Source organism: Schistocerca piceifrons, chromosome 9 (assembly GCF_021461385.2).
Source record: "Schistocerca piceifrons isolate TAMUIC-IGC-003096 chromosome 9, iqSchPice1.1, whole genome shotgun sequence".
Lineage (NCBI taxonomy): Eukaryota > Metazoa > Arthropoda > Insecta > Orthoptera > Acrididae > Schistocerca > Schistocerca piceifrons.
The window spans coordinates 61,950,576-61,969,429 of NC_060146.1; the positions used below are offsets into that span (position 1 = coordinate 61,950,576).

General features: G+C 38.5%; 1 protein-coding gene across 3 annotated transcripts in view; it reads right to left on the reverse strand.

The window, feature by feature from the left end:
* Positions 1 to 1,137: 1,137 nt before the first annotated feature.
* The window catches only part of LOC124716897, a 289,921-nt gene continuing 272,204 nt past the window's right edge, over positions 1,138 to 18,854 (reverse strand). For 2 of the 3 annotated variants that reach the window (XM_047243455.1, XM_047243452.1), the window contains 2 exons: positions 6,792 to 7,043; positions 1,138 to 5,876 (listed from right to left, as the gene is read on the reverse strand). In XM_047243455.1, the coding sequence (XP_047099411.1) occupies positions 4,448 to 5,876; positions 6,792 to 7,043 (1,681 nt within the window). In that variant the 3' untranslated portion in view covers positions 1,138 to 4,447. The remainder of the gene's footprint in view (positions 5,877 to 6,791; positions 7,044 to 18,854) is intronic. The other variant, XM_047243453.1, reaches the window with a different exon arrangement.

Below are 18,854 nucleotides of genomic sequence, written 5' to 3' on the forward strand. Positions count from 1 at the left end.
CACTTCATCTTTTGCTTTGCTACCTTCAGTTTCAATGCCTGCCTCATTTGCTAGGGATTGGACACCAACTTTGGTTTTGTGAAATATCATTTGACAATATTCTGCTACAGTAATCATTGAAGGCAGCATGTATTGTTCTTTTGACAGCTAGATGCTTTCCATTCAGCATCTCCTCTCTGTCTGTAGCCCTACGCTTTTTATTACACCTATTATGCAGTAATTCCCATTTCTTTAGAAATTTCTCTACAGTGACACATTATCATGGAGGTTCTCTCAATTGTACTGGGTACATATTATCAAGTTTACTGCACATATATGTCTTTCTACTAGTTGTAGTGGTCCTTTGTACTTTGGTAATCGGTCCTTTATACTTTGGTAATAATTTTTTGCCACAATTGCATCATGGTCACTGATACCAGTTTTGATGTGGACACCCTCAAAGAGGTCATCTTTATTTTTTGCCATTGGGTCTAAAATATTTCCTTCATGAGTGGGGTTCCTAAGAACTGTTCTAGGTAGTTTTCAGAGAAGACTTTTAGTAATGTCTCACATGATGTCTTATCACACCCACCATTAGCACAACTGTAATTTTCCCAGTTAATACTTGGAAAATTAAAGTTACCGCCAATGATTACAGTACATATGTACAAGTGAACTGAGGTTTTCTCTGAAGTTTCCAGTTGCATCAGGAGATGAGGCTTGTGGGCAATAGAAGGATGCAGTCATCATTTTATGTTCATCACTGATACTAGGTCTTGCCCAAACAATCTCACATGCAGCTTCAATTTGTACCTCAGTGGATCTGAGTTTCTTATCTACTATGACAAATACACCACCTCCGTTTCCCTTTGGATCTTTAGTAAGAAACATGCCCACAGAGCCACTCATTTGTTGATTGTAGCTGTTCAGTTAGTAATGTGACGATGTAGCTTCCACACAAATGTGTATTGACAGTGATGAATCTCTGATTGTGTCAAAGATCCATTGATAGTAATCCCCAAATTCTTATTTTAAAGCCAAACACAAGTTCATAACAAAAGATGTATAAAAGGATTCTGGACAATTTTGCATATTTAAATGAAAAACTATTTTAAAATTTTTAGATATACTTTAAAGTTTGTAAATATAACAATACAGTAAGAAATCCACCAATTTTAATTGCATTTGCTTAGAAAAGTTCAATACAATGCAATACAATATGAAAATACTTCAATTTGAGAGTATTAAATATTTGCAATTCATAACACATCATATACACAAACAGGAAAACAGAAATGATAATAGGCAATAAAATTTAACAACAGAAAAATGTCTTCCTTTGTAATGCTGTGAGAAATGCTGAAAATGTATATCAATCCTTTTGCACAATCCAATAAATTTGCTAACCAAAATATATTTGATTACTAATGGTTACCCATTTCTTCCATAGCAAATACCTCTAAAACATACAAAGTTTTATGTGGTTCTGATTGAGATTGTTTTAAATCACAGTTTTTCTGAAATCATAAAAATATTTTATTTATTCTTAGTTTTTTAAAAAGATTTCATGAAATATTGTCAACAATTTCTGAACATACTGTCACAGGAATTGTTAACATCAACATTAAACGCTTCAATACTATCACAAACATGTGATCCTGTGAAATAAAAAATTTGTGATACTTGTCTCAATAAAAGAGTTGGAGGTAGGCTGGTAAGTCAGGTATCACAGGAAACAAAAAAATTAAAACCTCACAACTTTATCTTTACAATCTTCCAGTTTCTACATCAAGAGACAATTATAGTGAACATAAAAAGTTTGAGATACAAGTTCCTGCAACTTGAAATAAATCTCATTTTCCATTTCTGTACCTGCATACAGTCCCATATGTTAACTACTGCATATTCTCCCTTAGTCTCAAACAATGTTTAGCTTAATTTTTGTCATATTTCAATCACTGTGAGGAATGTAAACACCAGACACTTGATATTCATCATTTCTTAAAAGCGTTATCAAATTTTTCTCTTTTAGAATTAACCAAATATACAACAAAACAAAACAAAACAAAGCAACAGAAAAGAGGCAAGATTCACATGCAAACAACGCATAGTTTCGTAAGTGCTATGGTTTACAGTCTTTTACATTAAAATGAGTATTGTATATCTTTAACATAAAAAATATCTTTCTCCTGTACAATTAACAGGGAATGACAAAATATACTATAAATCCTAAAAGTCAACACCTCTTATTTCATCTCAGCACAATACCATGCATGACCATATAGGTCTATGGCAGGGTATTCAGAAAATGATTAATTTGTAGTTTTCTGAAATAACATAATTAGCACTGGGATGAGAGAGAGAGAGTTAATGGAATAATGGCTAGGGATTTGGAAAAGGGGGGAGGGAGAGAATGTAATGGAAAACTATGTGGGAAATATTTTACAGTAACATGTAGAATATTCTGTGTAAGTGTAGCTGCTCTGACCACCTTCCTGTAAGTTTCTTATTTTGTTCATATGTTACCATCTCCAGGAAATTTTACCTGAAGGTGATTTTGTAAGTCAAACAGAAGGAACATAATGTGAGTGAAGAATGTATGTGTTATATTTGAGGTGTATCTGTTGAAGGTAGCTTTGAAATAGATAGTGAAGCAATCATTAAATTTAATTTACCACTATTCATTGGTTCATTCTTACAACTTTAAAAATATGAAAAAGAAATAACCTTTGGAACTTGAGACTCCCACTCCTTTTCCCAACAAACTTATTCTCACTTTTAAGTATCTATCTGAATGTGCAATAACAGTTACATGTGTTTTAACATTAATTCGTTCACAGAGTGTCTCACAAAGAAGAGCCATCGCCCATCAGGCATGTGGGATGGGCCACATTATTCAGCAACAGACAGTAGAAGCTACTACATCCACTTCTGTAGCAGTGAACTATATTAAATTTAATCATATCAGGTATATACATATTAAATGAAATGTTTCTTTAATTGAAATTCGAATTATTTCTATATAAATTCCCGAATTTAATCAGACCATCAGATCAAATTCAATGGAAAACCATTTTTAATTATATAATAATTGAATAAAGTTTGATGCTTCACCAACATCCCAGTTATAATGAGACAAATAGTACCAAATTTCATTGCTCCAAAGTTTATTTGAATGTCAAACAAATTCTGAAAGTGTTAGGCCTCCTGGAGGAGGTCATATATGTAACAAAAAAATTTCAACCATTTCCAAGTGTATCAAAAGTTTACATCAAGACCTAGTTTCTCTCATTCCATATAATATTTAAAAATATCCAGAACACACATACAAACAATTTAAAATAAAATAAAAAAAAAACAGAAATATAAAAACTGTAGGAGTGCTTATTGAATAACAAGTAAAGAATCTAAAACATGTAACAGGCATCATGCATTTACTAATACTGTTAAGTCTACAAAATCGTGCAACACACCTATACACATGCACACACACATTCTCAACTCCTTACTGCTGGATTTTGGTCACTGCCTCAAAGCATGTAAATTTCTTTTATAAGTTTCTTATGTGGTTTATGCTCTCTATTACAACACATCTATGTAAATAAGTGGGGATTGTGCAAATGGGAATGGGAAAGACAAAACTACAACACCAAGACTGACACTTCTCAAACAGTGTTAACATTTGGAAGTTCTCCAACAACAACACAGATATTGAATAGTAATAACTAAGTAATTTATGAACAAAGCACCTTTCATGGAATTTTTTCAGCACAAATAACAAAGATGTGCTACAATATGTGATACAATTATTATAGTACAGCATTTATGTTCACAAGAAACTGTACATGCTTCATTCTTGATAAGGTTGCAAGCCACTGCTGTGTGAACAATTGAACAGTGAGCGGTCTACGCATAACATCAACGTCCTTCAACATGCAGTAACTAAGCAGTTCGACAACAGAAGTTACCTTATTGTACAAGGCCAAGCAATCAAACAATGAAGTCTGTTATCCAATATTATGCAATCAAACCTGATCTCTTATTTACTCATGAGTGATTCATTAAATAATAAAATTAGCTCTTCAGTCAATTATGTACTGCAGTTGGCACTGATTTCAAGAAATAGGTCTTTGGATAGAATATGAAGCCTGCCAGTTGCTGCTTGTTTATGTTCCTTTCCTAATAAATAAATCCTTTAAATCAAAGGATTAGATATAATGCATCAAGCCAGAAGTCATTCACAGGCACCTAGAATTTCATTCAGGCAGCTTTTCCTAAATGATTCCACTCAAAGAAACAACTGTTCCCAGGACATCCTTCGGCAAAGTACACCCGAATTTTCAATTCATAAGCAGTGAAAGAGGAATAAAGACAATGACATGCACACAGATAATGAAAACGCATTTTATATTAAATTGTGGCTGAAATACCAAAAGCTGGCTATTGCATGCTCAGTTCTACAGAGCAGTTACACAAGAGGATGAGCCAGTAGAGTCAGAAAAGCAATAAGTACAGTAAGTCGAGGTTGCATCAATACACAGCTTTCTGCACTGCTTCCCGCAACCCTCGTGTTCATCTCAGCAGTGGGTGGTTTCGGTTGCTGTGCAAAATTTGGCGGCTGCGGTGATTTCTTAGCTTTCTCCTCTTCCTCCTTGACAGACTTCTGGTACGCAGCATCCCATTTTGCCCGATCGATGCTCAGCAGCAGAGTGGAAAGCACCTCGCGAAGCTCAGAACGCAGGCCAGCCACGACCTGCTCTGTGGCATTCAGCTTCTTTGGTGGCACCGATGTGCCATTGGCAGATGCAGCAGTCGCATTGAGACCTGCCAGGGACGAAGTAGAGTTCGTTACGTTCCGGTTATCGGGAGAAGTACCGTTAACAAGTGAGGTCGTATTTGGGATCGTGTTGACAGGCATCACAATGGAAGCATTAGGTGAAAGAGGTGTACTTGTAGATACGGCCATTACAGAAGACAGATTGGATGGAGAAGGGGTGGAGGTAACGGCAGGTGCCAGACTTGCAGGTGTTGTTGTGACAGGAGCACTATTTTGCAAGAAAGGAGCCAGGGTCACGTTTGTGGCGGCAATAGTAGTGTTTGGGGAGCCAGTCGTGATATTACCTGTAGAATTCGATGCTGTCGCATTGGCTGCTGTAGCATTCGGGCTGGTGGCATTAGTGCCATTGATGACTCCAAACAGAATCTTCAGCTCTTCCTCAATACCGTCGTCAACTACTTTTGTAATGTTCTCTGGGACATTATTCATAATGTAAGTGAAATTCACAAGAGGTTCGAAGCCCTTCGGCCTCAGTGGCCGCTCGATAGCTCTGGCTGCCGGTGGCTTCGAGGTGGTGGTTGTGAGTGGATCCATCAGGACGTCAATGTTAACTTTCAGAGGATCTTTCTCAGTCTCCTTGCTGAGCAGCAGCATCCTGTCCATGCCGATCTGGTCTATGCCCTTCTCGGCAACCAATTTGCTGTAGCGGAGGTGCCGCCTGTCTAGGACCTTCTCGAGGAACCGCGCCCAGTGCCACACCACGCTGTCGACGTCGGCGTCGGTCCGGGCCGCCATGGCGTACGAAAAGTAATTTGTAGCGGTGAAGCCGACTTCCTCGTCAGAGACGGGGAGCAGGTTTGCGAAGAAGCTCGGTCCCTGCTTGGCGATGGCACGAGCCACAGACAGTACTCGGTTCAGGTCCGTGCGCAGCGACGTGGTGGCTCCACCGCACTTCATCGCGTCTTTGCTGTGGAACCAGCGCTGCAGGGGCTCATCCTCGACGTCATGTGGGGAGCTGCACTTGGGCCGTCCCGGTACCGCATCTTTTCTCAACGTGGCCCAGCCGGCCAGGGGCAGAAGGTTGCAGTCACAGCGCCAAGGGTTGCCTTCAAGTGCCAAACTGTAACAGGTGAAAGAAAATTACAAATTTTCTGTTTTGAATCCTAGGGTTGCAAATAGCAAGAATGAGTTTTAGCCATCAAGTTGGCACGATGGGTATATGCACCTGTAACCACCTCATTCTCAGTGGGATGGATGGATATTATTGTTCACAGCCTTCTGCAATTTTTAACTAGTGAGAATGATGAGTTTCAGGCTCACAGGTGTTACAATGCTATTAGTCAATCCTTTCCCCACTAGATAGTACCCCTCATCAGTCAAGATAATTTATTCTCAGTTAGTTACAAGGTTTTCACTGTTCATACTGATAAGGTAACGAATTATGGCAGTCATTATGCTGAAGGGAAACTAACTATCTAACTGTACTGGAGCTTGCTCGTAATATGTTTGGAAACAGTTATTGCATTTATCTTAACAACTGGTATACCACTACATTTTGATCGGCAAACTAAGGGGTAAGAACAAATGGTTCAAATGGCTCTGAGCACTATGGGACTCAACATCTTAGGTCATCAGTCCCCTAGAACTTAGAACTACTTAAACCTAACTAACCTAAGGACTTCACACACATCCATACCTGAGGCAGGATTCTAACCCACGACCGTAGCAGTCACGTGGTTCCGGACTGAAGTGCCTAGAACCGCACAGCCACCACGGCCAGCGGGTAACAACACTAAAGTAGGGTGAATACTCAACAGTATATAGGAGCAAGCAGATGCTGATGAAATGGAAGGACAAGAGAGGCATCACGATGATCACCACGTCCCATGAAGATATATTTCAGGAAGTAAATTCAAAGAATGGAATCATTCACAGTGATTCATAGAGATTAGAAGAAGTATATAATAGACAAGGATAGAAGTTAGCCTGATACCAAGAGACAGGTTGATTAAAACTAAATTAGAGGCACACTTACGTTGCAAGAGATCCACCACGCTGGTGCAGTACATCTGAACTGAGAACCTTAAGCTTGTTGTAGGCCAATCCTAAATAGGCCAGCTTCGTGCAATCCTGAATGAAGTCTGAGGGGAACTGTGAGATGTCATTACTCGACAAGTCCAGCCATTCCAGATTCGACGCATTTCTCAGAAGGCCAGTCGGAAGGTCCTCCAGTTTGCAGTCGCGCATCAGAAGCACTCGCAGTTTGGCATTGTTTCTCAGCAGGTCCCTGCAAACATAGTACAAAAGCAGTTGCCATTAATGTCTCTTGCACCAGATGTAAATAGAAATTACATTATGAAATGTAAAATAAAAATCTCAAAACATCTTAACTCTCTTATTGTCAGTTCTGAAATAAGTTTGCCAGACAAAATATTAGTGTGCTTAGCTGAGTGCAAAAAGAAAAAGGAAAATACAGTAATATAAGAAACATATATTTGTTTTTCCTCCATGCTGATATCCACTAAGTTGTTCATCACAACGGAAACTACAAGATATAACAAATGTCTCCTGATCTGTGAACAGCAACATCATTAATGCAAAATTGGTGAGTATCAGTCAGGCTTCAGACAAAACAGATCCTCTGGAAAATGAATAAGTAAAACTAATTCTCTGATATCAAATTGTAATAAGAATGTAGCCTGTACCATTGTATATTGAGAAAAGGGGAGCTTATGACTAAGTGGATCGTAAGTCTCTGTTCCAAATTCTGAAAGAATAAGGCAAGGACATCAAAATTACAGCAGTTATTAGTGACATGTTAAATATGGTAAAATTTGTCGAAGACATCTTACATTTTGAAATTAAAACATGAATGGCAGAAGGGAATGAATTGCCCCATTATTTTTCAACTGTTAACAAAAGTAATCTGAGCAAAATCTTAGCTTACAATCAATGAACCAGTCAAAGTAGGAAGAACCAATACTGGGTGGGATAGACTTCGCATATGATGTAGAAGTTCTAAGTCAGTGCACTGAAAAAGCACAAAGACAAATAGAAATTCTTAAAGAAACAGCAGTTCTGCAAATAAAATTTGAGAAAAAAAAATAAATAAATAAAATAAAATATACATGTCCAACACCAATTCTAAAAACACACACACACACACACACACACACACACACACACACACATACAGAGAGAGAGAGAGAGAGAGAGAGAGAGAGAGAGAGGACAGAGAGAGAGAGAGAGAGAGAGAGAGAGAGAGAGAGAGAGAGAGACAGAGAGAGGGGGGGGGGGGGGGCAGAGATGGAGACAGACAAAAATTGAGTGTTTCTCAGTTCAAAAATTTCATTCATGAGATTGTCCTGGAAAAGACTGATTATGAAAGTCATTGCCACAAAATGACTACAACACTTATGAAACATATGTACTACAAAATACGTAAAACATAGGGACTACAAGACACTCGTCAAACCAGAGTGTGTTTATGGGACCGAAACACACATTCCAAACAGGGAAAGAGAGACACCATTGAAATCCAACTGGGAGAACAAAAAGTAATCAGAAAAATTTTAAGTCCGAATTATTCTGATGAAGGAACATACAGATTAAGAGCAAATAAAGAAAGTGAAAATTACACCAGCATTTATTCAGATTTGAAAAAAAAGCTAAAATTCTATGAACATATTAAAAGACTGTAACCAACCAGACTGCATAGACAGACATGGAACTGTATGAAAGTTGCAGCAAAACTAAAATTGAAACAATAAAATGGATTGAAGCAATGAAATATGGCCTGAAGGAAGGAAGGAAGAGTAACAGGCCTAGATATGCCAGGCAGGAAATTCATGACTGGACAGCTGGGACTGGCAGAAAAAAAAAAAAAACCAATAAGACAGGAACAACTTGACCTGATGAATGTAAAAAAACCCATTCTGTGACAATGAAAGTAATATGGGTACAAAGAAAAAATAAAATAAAACTCTGGAAATGCCCCTTATTGTGGTCCAGTAGGATCCAAACATGAATAATAATTACTTACGTAATACCAACTGTTCACAAGCCACCAGCAGTTTAATGGTGTATACTAAAACCATGACTCAATTATTAGAACAGTAAATATTCTATTGACAGCAAATTTCTATGTTCACATTTTGATTAGCACAGAGTGAACACTATACATATTACAGCTGTGACAGTAATGTTTCTTGTTGTATCAAAACAAGGGAGCTTCGAGTTAAATGTGTCACTGTCATTGATGTCATAAGAGGTGGAGAACACACACAGGTTGGAAGAGTATGTGACACAAAAACAGGTGTGGCACCATTAACAATACCGTAAGAGACTTTTTGGAATGAAGGAAAACGATAATTGGATTGGTTGAACTCCCTTCTGCCAAATACAATTCGAGTTTCCTAACCTTTGTGTCAACTGTATTGGTGGTGACATTGTGGTTCCAAAGTCTGTCTCTTATTTAGCAGTATCACGCACATCCCAGTATAAGTCTGCAGATATCAACAATGTAGGAAAAGATAGAGCACAGATGATAAGTTACATACAGACACAATTAAAAGAGACTTACAGCTTTCAGCCACAGCCTTCGGCAGAAAAAGATAAACGTACGTCATTCATTCACACGAGCAAGCACACCTCACGCACAGATGACTGCCGACACCAGCAGCCCGAGCCAGAATGCAACTATCACGTGGGACAGGATCAGTAATCTGGAGGGGATAGGGAAGAGGTAGAGAGAGCATGAGTAGGAGAAGAGAGGTGTGCCAAGTCACTCTATCTTAATTCCTTCAAAACCTCAATATCTTTTCTCGCATCCATTTCGCCCGGTCATCCTCAATGCAGCATGCCACCTTCCTAGACATTGAACCACCTCCTCTCCGATGGCTCCATCCACACCTCTGTCTGCAACAGATCTACCAATCACCTGCACTTCGACAACTGTCATCCCTTCCACACCAAAAAATCCCTCCCGTACAGCCTGGCCCCCCAGGGATGGCATATCTGCAGTGACAAGAACTCTCTTATCCAGTATACTGAGAGTCTCGCCAAGGCCTTCACAGACAGACATTACCACCTCCTGTTCCCCTCGAAACATAGTCTGCAAAGAGATCTCCCATTCCATTTCCCTCACACCACAATCCTTCCACCAAGAACCAGCACATAGGAGTGCCCACTTCATCAACCAATACCATCCCAGACTGGAACAACATTCTTCAGCAGAACTTTGATTACCTATAATCATTCCCTGAAATGGGGGACAACCTACCTGGGATCCTACCCACCCCTCCTGAAGTAGTGTTCCACACCACCCAACCTCCACAACATCCCGGTCCATCCTTATTCTGCTCACTGTCACAACCTTTTGTCACAAGGATAATATCCCTGTGGAAGATCAAAGGTTGAGATCTGCCCAATCCACCCACCCAGCACTTCCTATTAGAGTCCTGTCACAGGCTTATCCTACCCCACCATGGGCTGGGCACCAGCAAAAGCAGCCATGTCATTTACCAACTCTGCTACAACCACTGCACAACTTTCTGCTTTAATTTAACTACCAACGAATTGTCCATCAGGATGAATGGCCACCACCAGACTGTGGCCAAGAGCAAAGAAGATCATCCTGCAACACAACATGCAGCTGAACATAATATACTTGATTTCAATGGCTGCTTTACAACCCCAGACATCTGGATCCTCCCATCCACCATCTGCTTTTCTGAACTGTGCAGATGGGAGTTATCCTTACAACACCTTCTCTGCTCCCATAATTATCCTGGCCTCAACCAAAGATAATAATCTGTCCCCACACCCTCCACCCACCAGTTTCCATCCCCTCTGTCCTATCACATCCTCCCCATTCTCGTCTCCCACACTCATTGTTTTCTGCTCTCTGCCAAGACATCTGCCCATTCTTTCCCACTCCTCTCCTTCCTCGTTTCATTTTTCCCCACCTCCCTGCCACACAACATCTGTGGGCATTCTAGTCCCTGTGCACTCTGCCACAGAGTGCTCCTCTCCCCCCCACCCCCCCCCACCCCCCCCCCCACCCCTCCCAACTGTACACTGATCTTTCCTCCCCTTCCCCACCCTCTCTACATTGTTGCTTTCATCTCACTTGATAACTGCATTCTAGCCTGAGGTGCCAGTGTTAGTGGTCATGTGTGCATGAGGTGTGCTTGCTTTTGTGAACAAATGGGGTGTGTTGTTCATTTAATGATGAAGGCTATAGCTAAAAGCTTATGTGTAAATGTCTTAATTGTATGATATTGCAGTACCTGTGTTATTCTGATTATGATGCATGTCCAAACGAACTTTGCATTGTAATCAGAATAACACACTCACTGCAATATTGTATTTATCTGCCAAAACCGGGCAAGTGACTTTCCAGTAAAACGTCTGACCTGTACAGGAATATACATAATGGATGTAGGAGTACTGGTTGTAGATGCACGGTTAACGACATATGGAAGTTTGGCTGTGGCCTTGAGTCGTACACGGATAGCCAAATAGTAAGGCGACCACTCGAGATATGTAGGAAATCCAGGTTCACAAAGTCCTGATCCGGCACAAATTTTCATTGTCACCATTCCATTCTACAGTTAATAGTTGTTCTTATTCGAAATTGTGAAGTCATTCAATTTCTTAATTGTGACTGTCTGCAACTTAATGTGTTACCTTTACGGTAAACAGCAATCTGTTTTTCCCTACATTGTTGATATTACTACCTGGAGTCTCCATTGTTCAATCTGCAGATAGTTTCTCTTTGTAGGCATGCATTTGTGCGTGTGTTAAATCTCTGGAGAAAGCCTAAAATTCTCACCTACTTGTCAATAACTGATATTTTTTATGATCCAAAATGCCTGATTGTATAGACATCAACCATTTAGCAAATCTTGTGTTTTGTGTAATTAATGTTGCCACAGACAATAGTCAGGTGTTACAGGAATAATGATGTGAATACAGAACCCCACTCATCCAAATGTCAACTTTACCTTAACATGGTGTAGTCTGTCTAGCAGATGAGGCTCCGAGGACCGAGTATTGGAGGATTAATAGAACACCGAAAGCAGAGGAAGTGCAGTACCCTATTCAGCTAGGTTAATTATGAACTGCGGTTGCTAAAGCTCATAGATGGCAGCCCCAACACCAGTTTTATCTGTGATGGACCATTATCCCACTCAAGGACTCAATAAACATTACTACATCTTTATTGAGCCCGCAGCATACATAAGGTCAAAATATGGCATTTTCTTTCAATAGTTCTAGGTTAGCTGCAAATTGTTGTGTTTGATTCACGTGGATTACATTATCACAATGAGCTCATTTCGGCACAGCCACCAGTTTCAAGTGATCCTGTTGAGATGTTATAATTTTTATAGTATATTTATGTCTATGTATTTTCTGTTGAACTTATTTAGTTGAATAGATAAAAAATGCTCACCAAGTGGCAGCAGAACACACACATAAAAGACTGTTGTGATTGGTAAGCTTTCAGGCAGAAGAGTTGAAAGGGTAAGAAGTAGTGTGAAGGAAAAAGGACAGGAGAGGTCTTGGAAAAGGGGTAGATTTTGGGAAAGTCACCCAGAACCGCGAGTCAGGGGAGACTTACTGTACAGGATAAGAAGGAAAGACTGATTGTTGGGAACTGCATCAGACGAGATTTTCTATTACATTGTTTTACATTATATTGTACTTACATCTAGGTGGAATGACATCCATAATCCATATTGGAGTGAGTTTACAGTCTAGTGTGTTATCATGAATCATGTAGTTACTTTTGTATTGGAACCACTTTATGTTTCAGATCTGTTTGTTCATTAAGGCTGTCATCTGGATATTTTTTTGTTAATTTCCAGTTCTTCTAAGATGTTAATAGCATGACCTTTATGTACTTTATGTAGAATTTACAAAGCATTTTTGATTTGTTCTGTCTTAAGATTTTTGCTTTTGAGGTATTAAGTAAAACTTGATTGGTTACTGTCACAGTTTCTTGTACATTCTTTAAATCTGATTCCAAAGTTTCTTCTTGTATGTCTGATATAGAATGGAGTGCAGTCATCACAGGAAATTCCGCAAATCCGTGGCTTAGACAAAATAGGGACCTCATTTGTCCTCGTCTTATTTTTGTTTTCAGGTTGTTTGTATGAAACAAAAGTTTTTTTGTATACTTTAGCAAGTGATCAATTTGTCCAATATGTGGCCTACTTATGTTGTTGGTACATTGGTTGGCCTGATTTCATTTTCATCCTCTCTTCCCTATGTCAGTTTCCTGTCACAGACATTGTCTATTGTTCATGCAATCTAAGGCTAATATGATCATTCAGTGCAGAGCACTCTTCGCCTGACCTCGTGCAGGACTTCATATGATGCGATAAGTAAACAGAGGTGGTTGGCGGTTAGTGTTTAATGTCCCGTCGACAACGAGGTCATTAGAGACGGTAGGTAGGTAGGTAGTTAGTGTTTAACGTCCCGTCGACAACGAGGTCATTAGAGACGGAGCGCAAGCTCGGGTTAGGGAAGGATTGGGAAGGAAATCGGCCGTGCCCTTTCAAAGGAACCATCCCGACATTTGCCTGAAACGATTTAGGGAAATCACGGAAAACCTAAATCAGGATGGTTGGAGACGGGATTGAACCGTCGTCCTCCCGAATGCGAGTCCAGTGTGCTAACCACTGCGCCACCTCGCTCGGTAAAACAGAGGAAAAAGGGATAGGACACATTACTTTGGTAGTGTGGAGCAAATGGGAATTTGGACTGAGGGGAGAGGTGTGCTTAGGTAGTCCATAAAGTTGTGTCTAACCACTGCACCAAGGTGACATAGATGGTCAATGTACCTGCCTAGTAAGTAGGAGACCCATGTTTGAATCCTGGCTGTTGTCAATGAATTCTTTCATTGCCTGAACATGGCAGTGATCATAATTTCTCCTTCTTAAATATATTTTAGCACTGTGATGGAGTTAAAATCATTTCTTTGTGCTACATACTGTAGTGTTGTTGTTTCATTTTGTGTAGCATTAGTGTCGAGAGGTAAATATATATTTCTATTGATCACTGACTTGAAATATACATATTTATGGGAATTTGTGTGACATGAAGTTTTATTTATAATTATGTCCATTGTTGTAGGTTTTCTGTGAATTTTGAATTTGTGGTGGTTATTACTATTGCTTATTTTTAGGTCCAGAAAATTTATGGATCTGTTCTGCTCCGTTCATATGAATATTTTATTTGTGGATGGTAACTGTTAAATTGCCGATGAATTGTTTCTAGTCAGTATTATCTCCATCTCTCAGTAGTACAGTGTTGTCTATTTGGTGATAGATAATTATGTTCAGAAATGGCCAGTTTGAGCTGAAAAATTTTTCTTCTATTGAGTTAATAAATATATCTGTCTTGGTGCTTGCAACACAGTTTCCCCACTGCTATTTCATCTACTTCTGAGTAAATTTTCTTATCATATTTAAAATAATTTTGAAATAGAGCAAGCTGTAGGAGGTGTACAATTTCAGAGGCTTCCACAGCACGTATTTTTCTGTAACAGAGAGGTTGTTCTTTACAATCTCAGTTGTTTCAGATACCAGTATAATTTGTATAAATTTGTTATGCTGGAAGAGATGGATTTAGCTGGAATGAAAACTGTCAAACAACTGTCAAAATACTCTATATAAAACCACTAAAAGTCTAATACAAATGAAACAAAATGATTCATAGTAACAACAACATACTACCAGACAGAAAAATCAGATCAAGATGCATTATGGATGTCATTCCACCTAGACATAAGTACAGTATAATGGTAATATGACATAGCGAACGAAAGCGCTGGCAGGTCGATAGACACACAAACAAACACAAACATACACACAAAATTCAAGCTTTCGCAACAAACTGTTGCCTCATCAGGAAAGAGGGAAGGAGAGGGGAAGACGAAAGGAAGTAGGTTTTAAGGGAGAGGGTAAGGAGTCATTCCAATCCCGGGAGCGGAAAGACTTACCTTAGGGGGAAAAAAGGACAGGTATACACATGCACATATCCATCCACACATACAGACACAAGCAGACATATTTAAATATGTCTGCTTGTGTCTGTATGTGTGGATGGATATGTGCATGTGTGCGAGTGTATACCTGTCCTTTTTTCCCCCTAAGGTAAGTCTTTCCGCTCCCGGGATTGGAATGACTCCTTACCCTCTCCCTTAAAACCCACTTCCTTTCGTCTTCCCCTCTCCTTCCCTCTTTCCTGATGAGGCAACAGTTTGTTGCGAAAGCTTGAATTTTGGGTGTATGTATGTGTTTGTTTGTGTGTCTATCGACCTGCCAGCGCTTTCGTTCGGTAAGTCACCTCATCTTTGTTTTTATATATAATTTTTCCCACGTGGAATGTTTCCTTCTATTATAGTAATATGACATAGAAAATACATAGACATAAGTACACTACAACAGTTATAACATCTCAACAGGATCACTCAAAAATGGCAATTCCACCAAAATGAGTTTGTTGTGAATCAATGTAATCTAAATGTGTCCAATAAAACAATTTGCAGCTAACTTTGAACCAGCTGCAGGAAAATGTGAATCAATGTACTTGCAGAATGCATCTCTGAAAGACAACTGATTACTAGAGTACAACATAGGCAAGAAACAGAACAACAAAAAATGATCTATTGGAACTTGGAAAGTTACCAAGAAAAGGAAACAGATTTTGTGGCAATTACAAAAACAATGAAGAAAATATACAGGACTAATACGTAGATATCTATATTGTGACGTACAGGAAAGTTGAACAGGAACAATGAGCAAGTAAAAGTACTGTCATTTGTGTTTATAATGAATGGAAAGATAAAATACTGAACTGTAAATGAAAACATTGTGCTAGTAGGAATGGCAGGTCCAACAGGAATCCTAAGAATAATACAACAAGTTATGTCCCAGGAAAAGGAAAAACTGGTGAGTTCAAGGCCTCTTACAAACAATAGCAAATGATATTAAATTGATACCACAAAAATCAGATTTTACTCATGGGAGATCTCAATTCTAGAACTGGAAATATACCACTTCCCAAAACAGCAGACACATTTGGAGAACTGATACACAATGAAAACAGCAAAATGCTATGTGGTTTTTCTACCTATACTCGGGGTGGGCCAAATACTAACTTAGCCCTAAGCCCATTAGTGTCTGTTCTGGCCTCCAGTGGCTAGTGGTCAGCATCTGTTCACCAAGTTGGCACAGCTGTTACAAATTTGTCTTGATCTCAACATTCAAGTCTTTAACATATGTGGTCTCCAAAACACATAACAACAACCACTAACTTGAAATAATCATGATGGTACAATAGGAAAAATATCCACTGCCCCAGGCACCAGTAAATACACTGGACTTCCCTGGTCATCGGATTCTGAGGGACCAGGAGCATCAAGAGATGGACAAGAATCAGAGCTGCTCAAAACCTCTTTGCAAACACTATATTGGCATGCTCAACACAAATATGCTGGTCAAGACAGGCAAAGACAAAGAGCTTACAGATATTATGGCCAAATGTCACATCTAAATCCTCATAATACAAGAGACAGGTTTCACAGACAAAAACCACTTCAACACAAGAAACTACAGGATATACAAAGGAAAGTCTGCAGTCAGAAGAGGAACACTTACAATGTTTGGCACAGGATTTGCGGTTCACAGACAACATCCTATATTTCAGTTCAGCATCAGAAAGAATCTCCACAATACCCTTCAAATCAGGAAACAAAAGATACACAATCATCAACGCACATGCACTGACAAATGATCGCAACAGAAAGAAGTTGAATACTTTTGGGAAGACATGGAAGAAATAACAAATAAAATACCAGAAATACATGTTAAAATTTTGGTAGGAAACTTCCATACACAACTAGGCAAGGAGAAGAAGTACAAGCAAATCACAGGATTACTTACAGCACACAAATTCACCAACAAGGATGGGGAACATCTCATACCTTACTGTCCAAATTTTAGCTTAAAAACTATGCCAACACAATTTCAAAAGCCAAAACAAAAAATAACATGGAAAAGGCCAAAAACATACGAGGAGAATTTCAAATCAATCAGGTAACCATCACAAGTAAAAATAAAAGCAAAATTCTGAATGTGAGGACACGTAACGGATTCTTCAAGTCTGACCATCACTTGCTACAAGTAAAAATTAGACGAATCCCAAGAAACAGAAAGGCAACACAAAAAAATTGTAAGATCAGATCTAGAATGCTTGAAGATAAACATAGACAAAATTACTGAAGAAATTAATCAAAGTTCAACAGAAAATTGAACAGATCTCACGTAGACAATTCAGAATGCAATGCATTGGGGTGTGGCTTCAGCTAAAAGACACTGCATGCAGTCGTGTGTGTGTGTGTGTGTGTGTGTGTGTGTGTGTGTGTGTGTGTGTGTGTGTGTGTGTGTTTTTTTGACAAAGGCCTTGTTGGCTGAAAGCTTATTTTATGACAGTCTTTTTGTTGCACCTATTTGCGACACAGCATCTCTGCTATATGGTGAGTAGCAATTATCCTTTTCATAATATTGTTACATTCCATCTTGGATTTTACATTGTCTTAGACAAAATTATAAAACAATGGCAAGAAAAAGTAAAAGGAATTCAATTAAGAAGAACATATGCAAAAAAATACTATCATAAAAAGCATGGCATTTGCAGATGACTTGGTAATTCTCAGCAACAATAGACTAGAAGCACTAGAATACTTACAAGAGGCCTCTGCAAAAACAGGTCTACAGATATGATATGAGAAGGTACAATACATGGAAAGAAAGAACAATAACATCCAAGCCATGCACACAAAATATGGAAAGGTTAACAGCGTGGAAAAATTCAAATATTTTGGGAAATATATATGAATAGGAGGCATCCAAAATACAAAGAACAGAAAAGCTTCAGAAGGCAGACAGATTTGCACGGACACACTACAATAAGAGAAATATTTCAAGATAGGCTAAACTTGGGCACAGCAGTACAGTTATACTACTAGAAGCATTCTACACATCAGAAACAACCGCAAATGGAGCAACAGGCATCACAGAGACAGAAAAAATAGACATAAAATCGTCAGAAAAATTTTCGGAGCAGTACACAGAGATGGTATATGGATGAAGAGACCAACCAAAGAATTTTATGAACACACAGACAAGGTCACAGACACAATCAAAAAACATCGACTAACATTCTATGGACACATACATAGAATCAATAACAACAGACTCACAAAGAGGATTTTGGTGTAGTAAACAAATCAATCAAAAAAACCAGTTGGTTTCAAGAATTAGAAAAAGATCTAAAACACGAAATTTCGTACATCAAATTTGAAAGAAAAGAAAAGAAGGAAAGCAGGCAAAAAATTGACAGAGCAAAGGAAGCAGGAACACAGCTACAGAATGAAGAAGTTTTGGGAAGAGAAAAAGAGGAGTGAAACAAGAAAAATTGAATAATCATGTAACATTCAAGTTAATCACTGTCCTGGAGGCAAAAATATGAAATAATATTAATAAAGATACTAATAATAATACTAATAAAGATACTAATAATAATATTAATAATACTAATAACCCACAAATGAAAACTGTAATGAATAACAAGAGAAAAGGAACAAACTTGGAAAGCACATGCAGAACCATGAGAATGCTTTATTAGCAATTTAGATAATGACAAACAAATTATAGCTTATAAAATGTTGAAAATACTCAGTAGATAAGAAAGAACTATGTATGTGTCGATAGTATAGGTCTGAAGGAATGACTAGATCACTGTAAAATATACGGTATTGATAGTGTAAGTCACGCATTACCTGAACTAAATCACACAAGAGGGCTGGATTATATTGATATGACAAAATTATGGAAACTATACGACAGTGGTTCCCAACCTGGGGATAATTATCCTCCGAGGGGTAAAATAAATTTTCTAAGGATTAAAAACAAAAGAATTTGATTGTGTTATGCCTTTGTAATTAAATTATTTTTTAAAGATCATTTTTATTTCACTATTTTTTAAGACTGTAATACTGATTACTAGGTTCCTAGTCCTTATCTTT